At 35.4% G+C, this 17,370-nt stretch overlaps 1 protein-coding gene across 1 annotated transcript in view; it reads right to left on the reverse strand.

Annotated features, from left to right (window-relative positions):
* LOC127854084 (sushi, von Willebrand factor type A, EGF and pentraxin domain-containing protein 1-like) overlaps positions 1-17,370 on the reverse strand; it is a 30,753-nt gene that overhangs the window by 4,781 nt on the left and 8,602 nt on the right. The window contains exons 4-24 of the mRNA XM_052389074.1: positions 14,440-14,613; positions 14,062-14,235; positions 13,741-13,914; positions 12,616-12,789; positions 11,793-11,966; positions 11,421-11,594; positions 11,105-11,278; positions 9,845-10,018; positions 9,517-9,690; positions 9,039-9,212; positions 8,641-8,814; positions 8,236-8,409; positions 7,826-7,999; positions 7,405-7,578; positions 6,705-6,878; positions 6,306-6,479; positions 2,250-2,423; positions 1,650-1,817; positions 1,213-1,344; positions 430-564; positions 4-129 (exon numbers count right to left, since the gene is read on the reverse strand). Of these exons, the coding sequence (XP_052245034.1) occupies positions 4-129; positions 430-564; positions 1,213-1,344; positions 1,650-1,817; positions 2,250-2,423; positions 6,306-6,479; positions 6,705-6,878; positions 7,405-7,578; positions 7,826-7,999; positions 8,236-8,409; positions 8,641-8,814; positions 9,039-9,212; positions 9,517-9,690; positions 9,845-10,018; positions 11,105-11,278; positions 11,421-11,594; positions 11,793-11,966; positions 12,616-12,789; positions 13,741-13,914; positions 14,062-14,235; positions 14,440-14,613 (3,519 nt within the window). The remainder of the gene's footprint in view (positions 1-3; positions 130-429; positions 565-1,212; positions 1,345-1,649; positions 1,818-2,249; positions 2,424-6,305; positions 6,480-6,704; positions 6,879-7,404; positions 7,579-7,825; positions 8,000-8,235; positions 8,410-8,640; positions 8,815-9,038; positions 9,213-9,516; positions 9,691-9,844; positions 10,019-11,104; positions 11,279-11,420; positions 11,595-11,792; positions 11,967-12,615; positions 12,790-13,740; positions 13,915-14,061; positions 14,236-14,439; positions 14,614-17,370) is intronic.

Consider the following 17,370-nt stretch of genomic DNA (forward strand, 5'->3'; position numbering starts at 1 on the left):
TACCAAAGCATCCAAGATATGGGTTTCCCTGTGGATAGCCGTCCGGGCATGCGCATGAGTAACCACCATACGTGTTGGTACAGTCAGCATGACGACCACACGTGGTCGTGTCATTGCATTCAATGATATCTAAATAATCACAAGATACATATTAAAAGATAATAATCACAAGATACATATTAAACAACTGTATACATTGTTTAGACTTAATGACTGTTATGTTTTCATTCATTCGTTTATGTAAAGACTGGTAGATACGGTTGTAGAGATATACTTTTCTATGGACACGTGCTATTATACATTAACACGCGTATGTATATAGTCTTTTATTTTCCCTGAATGCGAAAATTTTAATATTTGTATTGATAAAAACCTTTAAACAAACGAAACTTGTAAATATGGACAAAAGCTACACGATCATAGCCGTACCGGTTTCACATTTGGATCCAGTAAATCCCTTATTGCACACACACACATATCCGCCGTCAATGTTCACGCATAAACGTGTCTGATTTAGCGCATGCATACAGAAAAAGTCACCATCAAACGCGCACTCATCTACATCTTAAATACAAAAAAACACTATTAACACCAACACAATTCAGTTATTTAGATAAGAATCTTCTTAAAGACAACAATGATTGTTCACAAAAATGCATATACGTGTAGTTGTATGAATAATACCTTCTATTATAAGGCAACACTATTAATTATTGTTGGGCAGGTAGTAAACAAAAAAACAACAGCAACACCTCGGGATGGGAAACTAGTTTACGAATTATAAAATATACATGCTGTAAAAGATCGTAATACCAATTTAATGGCATATACATTTGAGTGGATAAAAAAACACTATTAAAACATGGCGGATGACAATACCTATTTTAAAAGCTTCAACATGAAAACATTGTATAAACCGGAGCACTGCTTTTAATGTCTTTGTAACAAAAGTGCACATTCTCAGTAAGGACCATACACATCAATAATTCAATGGGAACATCGAATGTATTTCCCGCAAATATATTCATGCATTACCATGCATATTTTTATCCTTTTCAAAAAGGCTTGGTTTCTAATAACAATAATATATAAATACAATCATCCAGGAAAGTTATTTTCGATACATACCACTAGTGGGCTGCGAGCTTATGACCCTGGATATGCCGCTTTAAAGAACTGTTTTAGATACAAACGTTAGCCATCAGTACGTACCAGCACAGCGCTGTCCCCCGACCCCATCCTGGTCTCTGTATCCGGTCTGACATTCACACTTAAAGCTGCCGTCAGTGTTGGTACAGTTGGCATTATAGTGGCACGTATTTCTTTTGAGGCATTCATCGATATCTGAGCAAAGGAAGGCATTTTTAAATCTTCTCATCAAACATATTTGTTATATGTATAAACAAGTTTTCATAAGCCGAAACGTGTTGTATAATACTCTGTTTTTGTCACTCCTGTGAGTCAGTATGCATATACGTGTCACATCGATGAACACTTGTTAAACGCTACTCCTAGATCGTTGTGCATTGTATCACGTTGATCTATTTTTCAAACATAAATGCCATTGTGTCACCAATAATTACATAAGCAGTCGGCATAGCTTTGTTATCATATTCAAACTTCTTAATCTTATGCTTTACATACAATACCTGAACATATCGGCGCTATTCCATTCCACTTGCCGTCAGCAGTACACGTGAGCTCTGTAATATGTGTGGTGTTGTATCCAGGGAGACACGCGTATACCGCCGTTGCGTTAACTGTTGTCAGTGGGAAATGTATTGTTGATAGATTGCCTATCGGAGGCTGTCCACAATCTGCACGTGAGACAAAGTAACGATGGTATGAAAACATGTATGAATAAGTCAATGTTTTGTGACGTTTCTATGTTGAATAACTGTTTTGCGTTCTGAATTTCTTAATGACAACCGACAGCTTGATGTTCAGTGATTAAAGAAGGTATTTTTTCTTACAAAAATAGGCAGATGTTAATCAAAGAAACCCGCCTCTGTATATTAAAATCGCCAACATCACTGGACAAATATCGAATGAATTATTTATAGCGTGTGCTGCAGAGTATTATTGCTTTGTTACGGTTTCTTTTGTATTTACAATCATTTCAAATATAAGCTTACTATCAGACAATTCGTTTTTTGTGTGACAATTGGTAACATATGATAAACACATATTCTTTTTAAACATTTTTTAATTTTCAGCCGTTTAGTTTTTTTCTAAAGCATTCGACCAACCATTTATCACACAATTGCCTTGAACCACGCTCCAGACTCCGTTAGCAAGACACTCGATGCTGCTATTAATTCCTGTGAAGTGGTAGCCTCTATGACAGGAACATCTTGCAGAAGACTTGAAGAATGTCGAGGTAGCGTTACATTCGCCCTTCTCCATAAAAGTGTTCCCACAATCTGTGACCGCATAATGTATTTAGAATTAAGTACATGTTAGTAAAAACACAACACGTTTATAGCATTTGTCATCCGATCAGAAGCGTTCGAGTCGATCAATATTTGATTAATATCGTATTTAAGGTCATGTACACGAATGGTCGTTATTTGTTGTTTTTTTATCCAAACAGTCCTTTGATGTAACCTTGAAGATGTTTCGATTACCTCAAAATACCCGTATCTTTCGAAACCAATCCTTAAATCATGTGCACACAATCGACCTCGTAGTGTTATCGTAAACGATGATTTGAAGCAGATTGGATCCATATGGTTATCTCTTCAGTCATATCGATCTTATTAAATCATATTTTGGCGTATTACTTTTTCTCATTTGCAATTAATACAAGTATATTTTAATATGGTTGCAGTTAATTTAATACTTCTCTGACCCTAATTAGGTTACTGATACAACGCTACGCTTTTGCTCAATTTTCCACGATGCGATACTTAACATGAATTGAACCTTGATAAGGGTAAGGACCATAGATTTTAAAAAGTAAGCGTGAATTTTCTTAAAATGAAATAATATGAAATCTATTTTTATACTTATATGACAAAGGTTTACATCAACCGTAATCTATGTTTTTTTAAATAATTTTAATTGGCGTTATGACGTTAGACATCCGTACGACTTTTACACGAGATATTTCATATTTACTGGCGCACTAGACCCCTTTGGTTGTGAACTAACGGATTATAAATAAGATATAACACTTTAGGCTTATACAAGAATTCTGACATTAGAATAATTGTTGCGACAGTTATTAGAACTTAAAAACAAATGCAAATGCAAAGGCAAAGTATAGCAAGCACTGCTATGAGCCAATCCATCAACTTAATAAATAGTTCATAACACATGTGCACATGTTTGGTTTATTGAATTGATCACCAATCATTTTATTTTGAGGTTTTGAAGCGATAGAGTATGCATAAAAGTGCAAAAATAGATGCTACAACGTCATTTTTTTACAGCTTCAGTCATATCGATCAAAAGGTTGTAACTCGTCCTTACGTAATAATTCTAGCATAATCTTCGTTCTTTTTGAATAGTTTGTTAATTCATTCCCGGTCAACAGTTTTAAATTAGGTTCATAATCGAGTGGTAGAGAAGTAAAACGATCATACAGCACATTCCTCGATCATTCTAAATTTTAGAATTTTACATTTTAAGCGACCCATATACATGCACAAGTCACATACGATGTGGGCTATATACCACTATCCTTTTTCACTACGTTCAACCGATGTCGAATAACGCATAGCAGACAAAACTGACAGAAATGTTTGAGAAGACAAAACTGACAGATATTTTTGAGAATTATATAATTTGTATATTTATTTAACATGCGTTATAATAAATATTACAGTTGATATTTTCTTATAATACCGAGTTTTTTTTTACATGGTTCAATGCTTTATTTTGTATGATAAAGTATTCGATACATCCATGCAATTTTTCTTAAGAATAAAAAAACCCACAAATTGCGTCTCTTTGCCTAGTTGTATAACTTACGAGATCGCAAGCGAAAGTAATTATAAGAGAGTTAAAAAATGTGCTTTCGGATAATGAAATAGCGGTCTTCTAGCAGTCTCTTAAAAGTTCATAAACTCTCAAAAACGACGAATATTCAACACATGTTCATCTTCCAAGTTAATTTTCGTGTGTCGTATGAATAGATATCGTTGCGGGAAATTGAATTGGAATATATTGTACGAGCATTTTGTATCTCATAAGATCTATGTTACCATACGTTACAATAATATGTTACTTTTTGTCGACAAGTAGTTCCGTTTGCTGTATTAACGTAGGAATGTTGGATTACGCTGGGTTTGCCAGAAAAATCTAAATATAATTTTATTTTGTACACACATATATATTAAAGGAAAACGAAATTAAACGAAATTCGGCTCTGAATGGACTTCTTATATCAGTGTATTTGTTAATCTGACCTTTAATGGTGCAATGAGCCTCGAGTGCTTCCCAGGTTCCATTTTCAAGGCAACGAATTTTTGTCATTCCAATAAAGTCATACCCTGGGTTACAAGTATTCATGACGGTGTTGTTGACGGTCGTGTTTATGAATGTGCGAGCGCCATTTGTTAGCAGGGGTGGAGTTCCACAATCTGTATCAGATACAAATGTAATAAGGTGAACATTGTTTGACAGATATAAAGCAATGCTTACTTCTGGATGAACTGCGTACATATTTATTGTTGATTCGCAATACCACAATGTAAAAGCAAAGGTATGCGTTTAAAATGTATTTGCGATACCTTAAAATTAGATTTTAACGGTCACGTCCAGATTAGAGAACCCATGCTCCTATATTCGCTAAGTAACCGCAGCTCAGATAAGGGCATTATACAACGCATAGTTATAATAGTAAAAATATGAATGTCCATTTTAAAAATAAGTTAATTGCATTCGAACAATTATAGATAAGTTTCGGAGTTCAAAAGATATATTATTTTAAAAATCGCGCTTATAGGTAAATTAACATAAACATACACTTGTATCTAAAGCGTGTTTGAAATGAACTGCATTAATGCAGCAACACGCTACTAAGGCCATTTACCTTTAATATTGTTTTGATAATTCAGTACGAACACAAGATACGTTGTGTCAGCAACTTTATGATAAGTGTAGTTTTACCGCACACACACACACACACACACACATATATATATATACACTTAATTTTTATTGAAATAGACAAAAACCACATAAGGCAGTTTTTTTTTATAATGGATATTCCGTTTAATATGATATTGTTAAGAATGTGTCGTTATGATAAATGCAATGGAATGATGAATGCAATGCATCGTGTAAAAGAGAAATCGAAGCTAGACTCAAATAATTATTGGTGATGTTCATATATGTTAATATATTTGATATACCATCCATGAAAAATGTCATTTAATGTCATGTTATTATAACACCGTTGATGAACGAATGAGTGTTCCCTAAACGGCATAACAAAGAGGCGAACAAATCACCGTTGAAGACAGCAATATTTTATCATTGTCCTTTGGTTAGTCCTGTCACATTCGATATACCACATTCTCGTTTAGGTGGGATTTACATTTAACAATATTGTTCGGGTTTTGTGCGAAGATGCCCAGTGTTGTGGGTTCGTGTCCTAAATAATTGCATTTTCTGTATTGATCTTACCCTTGATGGTACAGTTCGCCTCGAGTTTATCCCAGTTTCCAGTCGCAAGGCATGCTATGGAGTTATGTCCTTTCATATCATAACCAGAAGAGCATATGTATATTGCAGTGGAATTGTAGGTTGTCGTTGTAACGGAGGTGTGGCCATTTTTGAGGTCTGGAGGGCTATGGCAATCTTGAAATAAAGCGGGATTAGTGGTTAGATAATAGACATGACGACGTTTGATTAAATTATTGAATGATTGCATTATCTTTTCTGATAGCAATTAAAATGACATATATATATATTATATAGTTTTCACCTTTCATGGTGCAGTTTGCCTCCAATATACTCCAGGTTCCTGTTTCAATGCAATGGATATTGCTTATTCCATTCAAGTCATATCCTGGGTTACAGGTGTACTCTATGGTAGAGTTAACGGTTGTGTTAAGGAATGTTCGATCACCATTAGTCAGCATGGGTGGCGTTCCACAATCTGTCTCCGATTAACCAAACATGAAATGAATAAGATTGAGAAAAGGACATCAATTTGGAATTTGGAAACAAATATACAATCAACATACCTTTGAAATAAAACACCCACAGTTTTCGTTTAGAATACGCTTATAGCTTAAAATTCAAAGTAAAGACATTAGTGTTGATATTGTGCCGTATTTATTCAAGAATCTCACCCTTTATGGTGCAGTTGACAAGCCATTCGCTCCAGTTCCCAGTGTCGAGGCACGTGATGGAGCTCTCACCAAACATTCTATAACCAGGATTGCACGAGTACATGACAGTGGAATTGTACGTTGTGGATGTTGCGTTGTGGACGCCATTCTGTAAAACTGGTGGGTTTCGACAGTCTGGTAAAAAAGTGGAATAATTTTAAGAATTTTTTAAAGTCGTTGTGAAGTTGGTTCATACATAAGCATAAAAAAATATTTCGAAAAAGAAACATTTATTTGGATTTGCCACACTATTTACTCTGTTTTCGGTCAATAAAATGCATTATGAGACACAACGGAGTATGCTAATAAGCCTCACAGGCTGTATTTGTAAGCTTCACTGTACTTATTCATGAATCTTACCCTTTATCGTGCAGTTGACAAGCAGTTCGCTCCAGTTCTCAGTGTCGAGGCACGTGATGGAGTTCTCACCAAACATGGTATAGCCAGGGTTGCACGAGTATATGACAGTGGAATTGTACGTTGTTGATGTTGTGTTGTGGAAGCCATTGTGTAGAACTGGCGGGTTTTGACAGTCTGATAAACAGTGGAATGATTGTAAGAATCCAGACAAATGGATATTTATTGCGACAGTTAATAGAACGAAGAAACAAATGCGAAGGCAAAGTAAAGCAAGCGCTGCTTTGAATGTTTTGATTAACTTAATATATAGTTGATAACACATGTAAACGTTTTTGGTTCATTGAATTGATCACCGATCATTTTATAGCGAGGTTTTGAAACGATCGAGAAGTAGGTTCGTTTTTTGTCTTAACGTAGCAATGTTTTGGTTAACTCTGAGTTTTCGATAATTTTTAGAATACCGGTTTTTAATATAAAAAGTTTAAATAAATAATGTTATGTTTTTCTAAAATTAATGTTGAATGCAAGAAAAAGAATAAAACAAAAGATTTCAGTACAGGACCCACGATGTAAATAAGATTATACAATTAATATGTCAGTCAAGTAAATTACAAAGTGCTTTCGTTTGAAACAAACTTATAAAATATACAAATAAACGCAATCGTGTGAATATTGAACGATATATATTCAATAATCTTACCCGTTATGGCGCAGTTGACAAGCAGTGCGCTCCAGATTCCAGTGTCGAGGCACGTGATGGAGTTCTCACCAAACTTACTATATCCTGGATTGCACGAGAATTTGACAGTAGAATTGTACGTTGTGGATGTTGCGTTGCGGTAGCCATCCTGTAGAACTGGCGGGTTTTGACAGTCTAGTATAAAAGTGGGGTGATTCTTAGAATTCGTGTAAGTCGTAGTGAAGTTGGTACACACACAAACATAATAAACATAACAAACATAACAAAAATATCTTTTAAAATAGAAATATTAGTGTGGATTTTGGAAACTATTTTGTCTGTCAATAAAATACATTGTGTGACACAGCGGAGTATGCTTCTTCTTTATATAAAGCCACACACGCTGTATTTGTAGGCTTTACTGTACCGTTAACAATCTCACCCTTTATGGCACAGTTGACAAGCAGTTTGCTCCAGTTCCCAGTGTTGAGGCACGTGATGGAGTTCTCACCAAACATTTTATAACCTGGGTTGCACGAGTACATGACAGTGGAATTATACGTTGTTGCTGTTGCGATGTTGAAGCCATCCTGCAGAACTGGCGGGTTTTGACAGTCTGGTGAAAAAGGGGAGTGATTCTAAGAATTCGTGTAAGTCGTAGTGAAGTTGGTACATACACAAATATAACAGGAAACATCTTTTTTTATAAATAAAAACATTAGTGTGGATTTTGCAAACTTTTTTCTCTTTCAATAAAATACATAATGTGACACAGCAGAGTATGATACTTCTGTATATAAAGCCACATCCGTTGTGTTTGTAGGTGTTACTGTACGAACTCAGGAATCTCACCCTTTATTGTGCAGTTGACAAGCATTTGGCTCCAGTTTCCAGTGTCGAGGCACGTGATGGAGTTCTCACCAAACATGGTAAAGCCAGGGTTGCATGAGTACATGACGGTGGAGTTATACGTTGTTGGTGTTGCGTTGTGGAAGCCATTTTGCAGAACTGGCGGGTTTTGACAGTCTGGTAAAAAGTGGAGTGATTCTAAGAATTCGTTTAAGTCGTAATGAAGTTGGTACTTACACATTCATAACACAACTATATTTCAAAATAAAAACATAAGTGAAGGATTTTGCACAATATTTTCTCTGTCAATAAAATGCATTATGTGACACAGCAGAGTGTGATATTTCTTTATATAAAGCAACACGCGCTGTATTTTTAGGCTTTGCTATACTTATTCAAGAATCGTACCCTTTATCGTGCAGTTGACAAGCAGTTTGCTCCAGTTCCCAGTGTCGAGGCACGTGATAGAGTTCTCACCGAACATGGTATATCCTTCATTGCATGAGTACATGACCGTTGAATTGTATGTTGTTGATGTTGCATTGTGGTAGCCATCCTTCAGAACTGGTGGGTTTTGACAGTCTGGTAAAAAAGTGGAGTGATTCTAAGAACTCGTGTAAGTCGTAATGAAGTTGGTACATACGCATTCATAACAAAACATCTTTCAAAAAAGAGACATTAGTGTTGATTTTGCAAACTATTTTGTCAATAAAATACATTATGTGACACAGCGGAGTATGCTTCTTCTTTACATAAAGCCACATACGCTGTATTTGTAGGCTTTACTGTACCGTTAACAATCTCACCCTTTATGGCACAGTTGACAAGCAGTTTGCTCCAGTTCCCAGTGTCGAGGCACGTGATGGAGTTCTCACCAAACATTTTGTAACCAGGGTTGCACGAGTACATGACAGTGGAATTATAAGTTGTTGATGTTGCGTTGTTGAAGCCATCCTGCAGAACTGGTGGGTTTTGACAGTCTGAAAAAGGGGAATTATTACAAGAATCAAGATATATGAATACTTATTGCGACAGTTACTAGAACGTAGAAACAATTTCAAAGGCAAAGAACTGCTCTGAATATATTAATTAACTTAGTTCATAGTTTATAACACATGGTAACGTTTTTAGTTCATTGAATTGATCACCAATCATTTATAGCGAGGTTTTGAAACGATTTAGTATATGTTAAGGGTAAAAAATGGCATGCTACAACATCGCTTTGACTGCTACAGTCATATCGAACAAAAGTTTTTAATTCGTCATTTTCTGAAAGCATCTGACCCTTTATCGTGCAGTTGGCTTCTAGTTTATCCCAGTTTCCAGTCTCGAGGCAGGTTATGGAGTTTGGTCCATGTATATCATAACCAGAAGTGCACGTGTATACGGCAGTTGAATTGTAGATTGTCGTTAAGACGGTTGTGTTGCCATTTTGCAAGACTGGCGGACTATTACAATCTTCATTTGCAGCAGGATAAATATTACAATCATAAAAATGATATATTCTATAAGGGAATTTTAACAACGATTTCATGACAACAAATATCAAAAGAACGGGTTTGAATGACCCTATTAAGAACGAAGATGTATTTTTTAAATTAATATATCCTACTTTTTATATTGCAATATGCCTCCAGTGAATTCCAGGTTCCTGTCTCAAGGCAACTGATGATGCTCTTTCCAATCAGGTCATATCCTGGATTACACGTATACTCTACGGTGGAGTTGAAGGTGGTGTTATGAACTGTGCGATCACCATTTGTCAGCGCTGGTGGAATTCCACACTCTGTGTCAGAGAATTCAAAAATGCAATGTATAGGATAAAGAAAGCTTTCAGAAGAAGGGTATCAATGCTGATACAATTATACTTTAAAATATATCTTGAAAACAAATATTTTCGTTTGAAAAACTTTAATATATCATCTTTCAACATAATAGCATTAGTATGGATTATGAACAGGACTTGTTGGTATTGGTTGTCTGGAACAACAATGTGAGGATTCTAAGAACACATGAACATTCAGATTTATAAACACATTAAGTTGCAAAATTGGCAAATGTAAATGCAGATTTTACCATTATTGTCATAGATAACTTTTTGATATTTTTTTTTTAAATTGAGCCATATTAGAAGTAAGATGGTCAAACAATGGAATATAAGTTATTGAGCACTTGCATTAAATTAACAATTTAATGTTAAGAATACGTGATCCGAGGAATTATTATATCTCTAGATATGAAGGGTTATTATTGAAAACGGTTTACTTTTTAAAGGTGTGAGCATGTTGTTAGTCTTTTTTTAATGTGCACATCGTCTATTTTCCGTAATAAAAACATCTATAACATCTTAACAATATATCATATTTAAAGTGAATGATATCCCCGTTCCGCTGTCTGCTATAATAAATAACATTAAAACTCTAAATGTGTTGGATTATCGGGCAAGACAAAATTATCACGTACATCTGTACAACAGTGTAATGATATACAATGTAAAGTAATTTTCAATTTTTCTGGGAAACGTGGAATTAATTCGTTGAATAAACTTGTAACATTAATGCTCACAGGCCGAAGGACACACTCAAGGACCGACAATGCACGGTCAACATTGTGGTCACTATATATCCATTTTCTTCCGGAGCATAAACATGTGCGACATTATATATGGCATACAAAGTACCACTTTGGAATTCCACGGATTGAACTGACGTCGACTTAACTTGTTCGTAAACACATAAAAGGCATCAGGTTTACGCAGCTTGCTAACCCATATCAAGATATTATGCTGAATATTCGGTCTATAAAATGTTAGGAGGCCAACAATGGACTGAGGTATTTTTTTATCTCATCAATTTGTAAGGCATTATATTACCTTTGATGGTGCAGTTCGCTTCGAGTTTATCCCAGTGGCCTGTCTCGAGACATGTAATTGAGTTAGGTCCGTGCATATCATAACCAGAAGAGCAAGTGTATATGACAGTGGAATTGTAGGTTGTCTTGGAGGCGTTGGAGTAGCCATGTTGCAGGAGTGGCGGACTATGGCAATCTATATTTAGGGCGGGATTAAGTTTGCAATCATAAGAAAGTTTACATTGAAAACGCAACAACTATTTAATGAAAACACACATCCCTAGATCGGCTCTGAATAATATTATTAACAACATATATTTTGATAAAATATTTCCTACTTTTTATAGTGCAGTTTGCCTCCAATGAAATCCAGTTTCCTGTCTCAAGGCAACGGATGGTGCTCATTCCAATAATGTCATATCCTGTTTTACACGTATACTCTACGGTGGAGTTCAAAGTGGTGTTATAAGATGTGAAATCACCATTTGTCAGCGACGGTGGAGTACTGCAATCTGTCTCAGATCAGATAATTCCAACATGCAATTAATTGAATAAAGAAAGCTGTCACAAGAAAGGCATCGATGTTGATAAAAATATACATTCAGTATATCCTTAAAATAAACACTTAAGTATTTTCTTTTGTAATGCACTCATAAAACATCTTTAAAAAATCAGTAGTATGAAGTACAATATTGACTCAACAATCTCACCCTTTACGGTGCAGTTGACAAGCAGTTCGCTCCAGTTTCCAGTGTCGAGGCACGTGATGGAGTTCTCACCAAACATGGTATATCCTGGATTACACGAATACATGACAGTGGAATTGTATGTTGTGGATGTTGTATTGTGGAAGCCATCCTGCAGAACTGGCGGGTCTTGGCAGTCTGGAATAACAATTGGTGACTCTTAAATCTTATAAACATGCATAGAGACACAGTTACTTGCGAAAAAAGACAAAGGTCAAGACAAATATTACCATAACTGCCATGTACGCATTTATATATATATCATAAACTATCTGGAAATAGATCCGGATTTGTAGTAAGATCGCAAAACAATAAAATATATGTTACTGGGAACTTGCATAAAATCAACAATTAGATGTTAAGAAAACAAAAATTATGTCGTTAGCCTTAATAAGTGTTAGATATACACAACGTATAGCATCCGAAAACAATATATTGTTAAAATATTGTTTAATTGTTGATAGCACACCTTTAATAAGAATAATATGTATGACATGATATCGTATAATAAGCGACTGATATCCATGTTCAAATATGTCTTCTATGATAAATGATATATAAATCAGGATATTGCGGATCATTGGGCAAGCACAACGTGTCGTTAACGTCCGTTCAATTTTGCAATAATATAATGAAGGTTTCAATTAGTTAGGCAAATGTGGAATTAATTCGCTGAACAAATTGGTAAAGTTTGTTTATGATTGGCCGACTGCTGAACACATTCATAAAACATCGTTTAAAGAAACCAATAGTAATAATATTGTACATGATTTACTAATAGTATCACCCTTTATGACACAGTTGACAAGCATGTCGCTCCAGTTCCCAGTGTCGAGGCATGTGATGGAGTTTTCACCGAACATGTTATATCCTGGATTACACGAATACATGACAGTGGAATTGTATGTTGTGGATGTTGCGTTGTGGAAGCCATTCTGCAGAACTGGTGGGTTTTGGCAGTCTGGAAAAACAATTGAGTATTCTAAGAACACAGAGACATGTATATTTATAGACATAGTTACTTGCGAAAACCAACAAAGGTCAATGGAAATATAACCATTACTGCGATGGATAAATGTATGTGTGTCATAAACTATGTGGAAATGGACTCTTATTTGTAGTAAGATCGTAGAACAATAAAATATATGTACACATGAACTTGCATTAAATCAACGATTAGATGTTAAGAATAAAAAATTATATGTGATCTAAGGGTCTCGTATAATGTATGACTAACTGTTGATATAAGTAGTTACTATTTAAACGGTATGTTTTTCAAAAGTTTGGAAATGTTGTTAGTCTTAAGTTTTGTGAGATGTACACAACGTTTAGCTTTTGAAACAACATCGTTAATATATTGATTAATTGTTATATAGTACACCATTTAATTATAATAATATGTATGACATGATTTCGTATAATACGTCACTGATATCCCAGTTCAAATATGTCTTCTATGATAAAGGATATATAAATCAGGACTTTGCGGATCATTGAGCAAGCACAAATTGTTATTAACCTCCGTACAATTTTTAAATTATAAAAAGTAGGTAATCAGTTTGTTTGCGAAATATGCAAGTAACTCGCTGAACAAACTGGTAACATTTTTTGCTGATTGGCCGACTGGCCGACACACCGACCGACAATCCCTGACCGACACAGTGATTACTTATACACTGTTCTTACCGAAGTATACAATTGTGCAAAATAATATATGACAAACAACATACTACTTTGAAATTTCACGCGTTGAACTGACGTCGACTTTTCCTCTATTTGTTAACACATAAATACAGTTTAAAACTGCTAGTCGGTCCAATTCAAGAGTTAATGTTGAATGATCAGTCAATGCCATTTGAACAATAAAGTACTTTGATATTCATGATCTGAACAGTTTTAAAAGATATATTACCCTTGATGGTGCAGATCGCATCGAGTTTATTCCAATCACCAGTCGCAAGGCATGTTATGGAGTTAGGTCCATGTATATCATAACCAGACGAGCACGTGTATTTGGCAGTGGAAGAGTAGGTTGTCGACGAGACGGAGGTGAGGCCATTTTGTAAGTGTGGCGGGCTATGACAATCTGGAAATAGTATCATATAAGTGATAAAAACATCAAACAATCAAATATATTGTGAATAACGAAATTCCAACAACACTTGCATGGCAGCAAATATCAAATGAACGACACTTAAAGGCATCACAACATTCAATTTTAAATATTAGTTACTTTTTACAGTGCAGGTTGTTGCGAGTGAACTCCAGTTTCCTGTCTCTAGGCAACTGATGGTGCTCATTCCAATTTGGTCATATCCTGGATTACACGTATATTGTATGGTGGAGTTGACGGTGGTGTTGTGAACTGTGCGATCACCATTTGTCAGCGCTGGTGGAGTTCCACAATCTGTGTCACATAATTCAAACATTCAATTAATAAGACGAACAACTGTCCTGTTTGAAGAAGGGCCTCAATTTAGATACAATCATACATTGAATGTATCTTTCAAACTAAACACACAGTTTTTACGTTTAATATGCACTCATAAAACATCTTTCAAAATAAAAGCATAGGCGTAATTTTTGTACAGTATGTACTCAAGTCCCTCACCCATTATGGTGCAGTTGACAAGCAGTTCGCTCCATTTCCCATTGTGAAGGCACGTGATCGAGTTCTCACCAAACATGATATAACCTTGGTTGCACGAGTATATGATAACAGAATTGTACGTCGTGGTTGTTGCGTTGTAGAAGCCATTGTGCAGAACTGGCGGGTCTTGGCAGTCTGTAACAACAATGAAATGATTCTAAGAATACGGAAAAATGCAGATTGATAGACACAGTCACTTAGTTGCTTGCAATAGTCGACAAAGGGGGAGGCAAATATTACAAAACAACCATAGATGAAATTTAGAAAATCATGAAAAATCGGGAAATGGAGCCGAATGAGTAGTAAGATCGTTAAACAATAAAATATAGTTATTCTATATCCAATAAATTCATCCAATCGGCATTCTTCATATGTACCACGTGACCGTCCAATATATATTCCGGTATTGGATCCAAAAAGTCTGTATTTTTTCCATATTGGACAGTTGAGTACAAGTGCACTAAGCAATTGTTTTATAACGATAACAGCCGTTACCGAGAAAAAGTATCCGAATGTACTATAATCGATTCACACAGGCGCTTATATTGTAAATAGCATAGATGGAATAGAAGCGTCTGTTTACAGGGGAAGCGTTCTGTTTATGTTGACGTTTGGTAAGATGTTGACGGATGAAGAAATTTCGGATTTTGTTGAAGGCCAAAAGGCAAAACATACTGTAAGTAAAACAAAATCGGATGTGGGAATTTTCACTCGTTGGTTAAGAGAAACACTGCCAACAGAAACTCGGAGTCTGGAGAACATTCCTGCAGTTCAGCTTAACTCTTTCTTGATAAGTTTCTACTTGAGAGTGAAGAAGCTGAACGGTGAAGATTACGAACCGGACAGCCTAATAAGTATCAAAAACAGTTTGGACAGATATCTTAAGGAAAAAGGATATTAACATAGCATATGTCGGAGTGAAGCATTCAAAAGCATCAGAGATGTGCTCACAGCTAAAGGAAAATACTTAAAAAAGGAAGGGAAGGGAAGTAAGTCAAACCGATCAGAAGAGGTCACTGTTGAGGAAGAAAAGGTATGTTCATATTGTGTGTGAATATTTAAAGCATTACAGCTTCATACTAAATGGAATCCCAATTATTGTAGAACAAAGGCTTCGATTCGGTTACATAAATATACAAACTAGACTAATTTTAAGATTGATTATGATTACATCCTAAGGAAGGTTTCATACTTCAACAAGGAATATCACTTTTTCTGACGGCTGTTTCATGTCTAAAATCGGGTTCCGCTAAGGTTCATTGTTGAGTTCATTGACCTTTTTCCATTAAAAGCCGTGTCCGAAACTAAGTATTGGACAGTTTTTTTCCATAGTTAAACATAATGTTTAACAATTCATAGTTAAACATAATTTTTTACAAAATATAAAATATGATTTTTTGCTGGTTTTGTGATTTTTTATAGTGAAAATAATTGTTGACAAAATATCAAACATGTTCTTTTTCTGTTTTTTGTTTTTTTTACTGACTGGACTGAATGGTGTGTACATATTAAAAAAGCCTTTTCTTATTTCTGATTAATTTCTTTATTTTCAGAAACTCTGGGACCTCGGGATCATGGGGAAACATGAGCCTTGGGCGTTAACAAGAGCGCTCTGGTGGAGAAACAACTTCTTTGGCTTTAGAGGAAGAGACGAGCATCGTAAGCTGCGACTGGGGCCTCGCACACAGTTTGAAGTCATGTCGCCTGACGGCTCGTCCAATATGACTTCAAACTGTGTGCTCGTCCAAATATATCTCCGTATTGTACAGTGAAACGTATAATAACCTATAAGTGTTTGGTCACTCGCTTTAAGTTAACAATTTGGTATTACGAATAAAGAAGTATATGTGGTCTGAGGGTTCGTATGTTCTAAGATGTGAGAATCGTACCCTTAAGTAGTTTTCGATGTACATTACGTATATCTTTCGAAACAAATGCATCGTTAATGTATTGTTTAACGTTTTTTACATGCCACTTAATTTAAATAACATATATGACAGGACATCGTATCAACGGGAATTGTATCCCAGTTCCGCTACATCTGCTGCGATTGATGATAAATAACTCAGGAGTGTATGTATAATTGTGCTACCAACATATGTCATGAACATCCGTACAATACAGTAAAGGTTTATGTTAAGTTTCAATTAGCTTGGGAAAATCTGTGGAAGTAATTCCCTGAATAAATTGACTCATGTTATGATGATAAATCAACGGACTAACACACCATCGACAATCTCCGACTGATAAAGTGTATACTCTATACTATATACAAATGTGATAAACAACTGACGTTGACTTTTACCCTGTTCCTAAATACACAAAAGACATCAGCTTTACATAGTCAGCCGGCACATTTCAAGATTCAATGACGGATATTCAGTTAATGAAATACTTGGAGTGCCACAACTCTAAAACGTTCATAAAGACATCTAACCTTAATGGTTCCATTTTTACCTCGAGTTTATCCCACTGTCCAGTCGTAAGACATCTTATGGAGTTAGATCCGTGCATATGATAACAAGACGAGCATGTGTATATGGCAGTAGAATTGTATGTTGTCGTTGTGATGTTTATGTGGCTATTTTGCAAGACTGGTGGACTATGACAATCTCGAATAAAAGCGGGATTAATATTGCGATCATATAAATGATATGTTTTATAACGGAATGCAAACAACGATTACATGACGACAAATATCACAAGAATGGCTCTGATTGACCTTGCCAACATCGATTACATGACGACAAATATCACAAGAATGGCTCTGATTTACCTTGCAAACAACGATTTCATGACGACAAATATCACACGAATGGCTCTGATTAACCTTTTCAACAACGATTATATGACGACAAATATCACAAGAATGACTTTGATTGGCCTTGCAAA

Source organism: Dreissena polymorpha, chromosome 12 (assembly GCF_020536995.1).
Source record: "Dreissena polymorpha isolate Duluth1 chromosome 12, UMN_Dpol_1.0, whole genome shotgun sequence".
NCBI lineage: Eukaryota > Metazoa > Mollusca > Bivalvia > Myida > Dreissenidae > Dreissena > Dreissena polymorpha.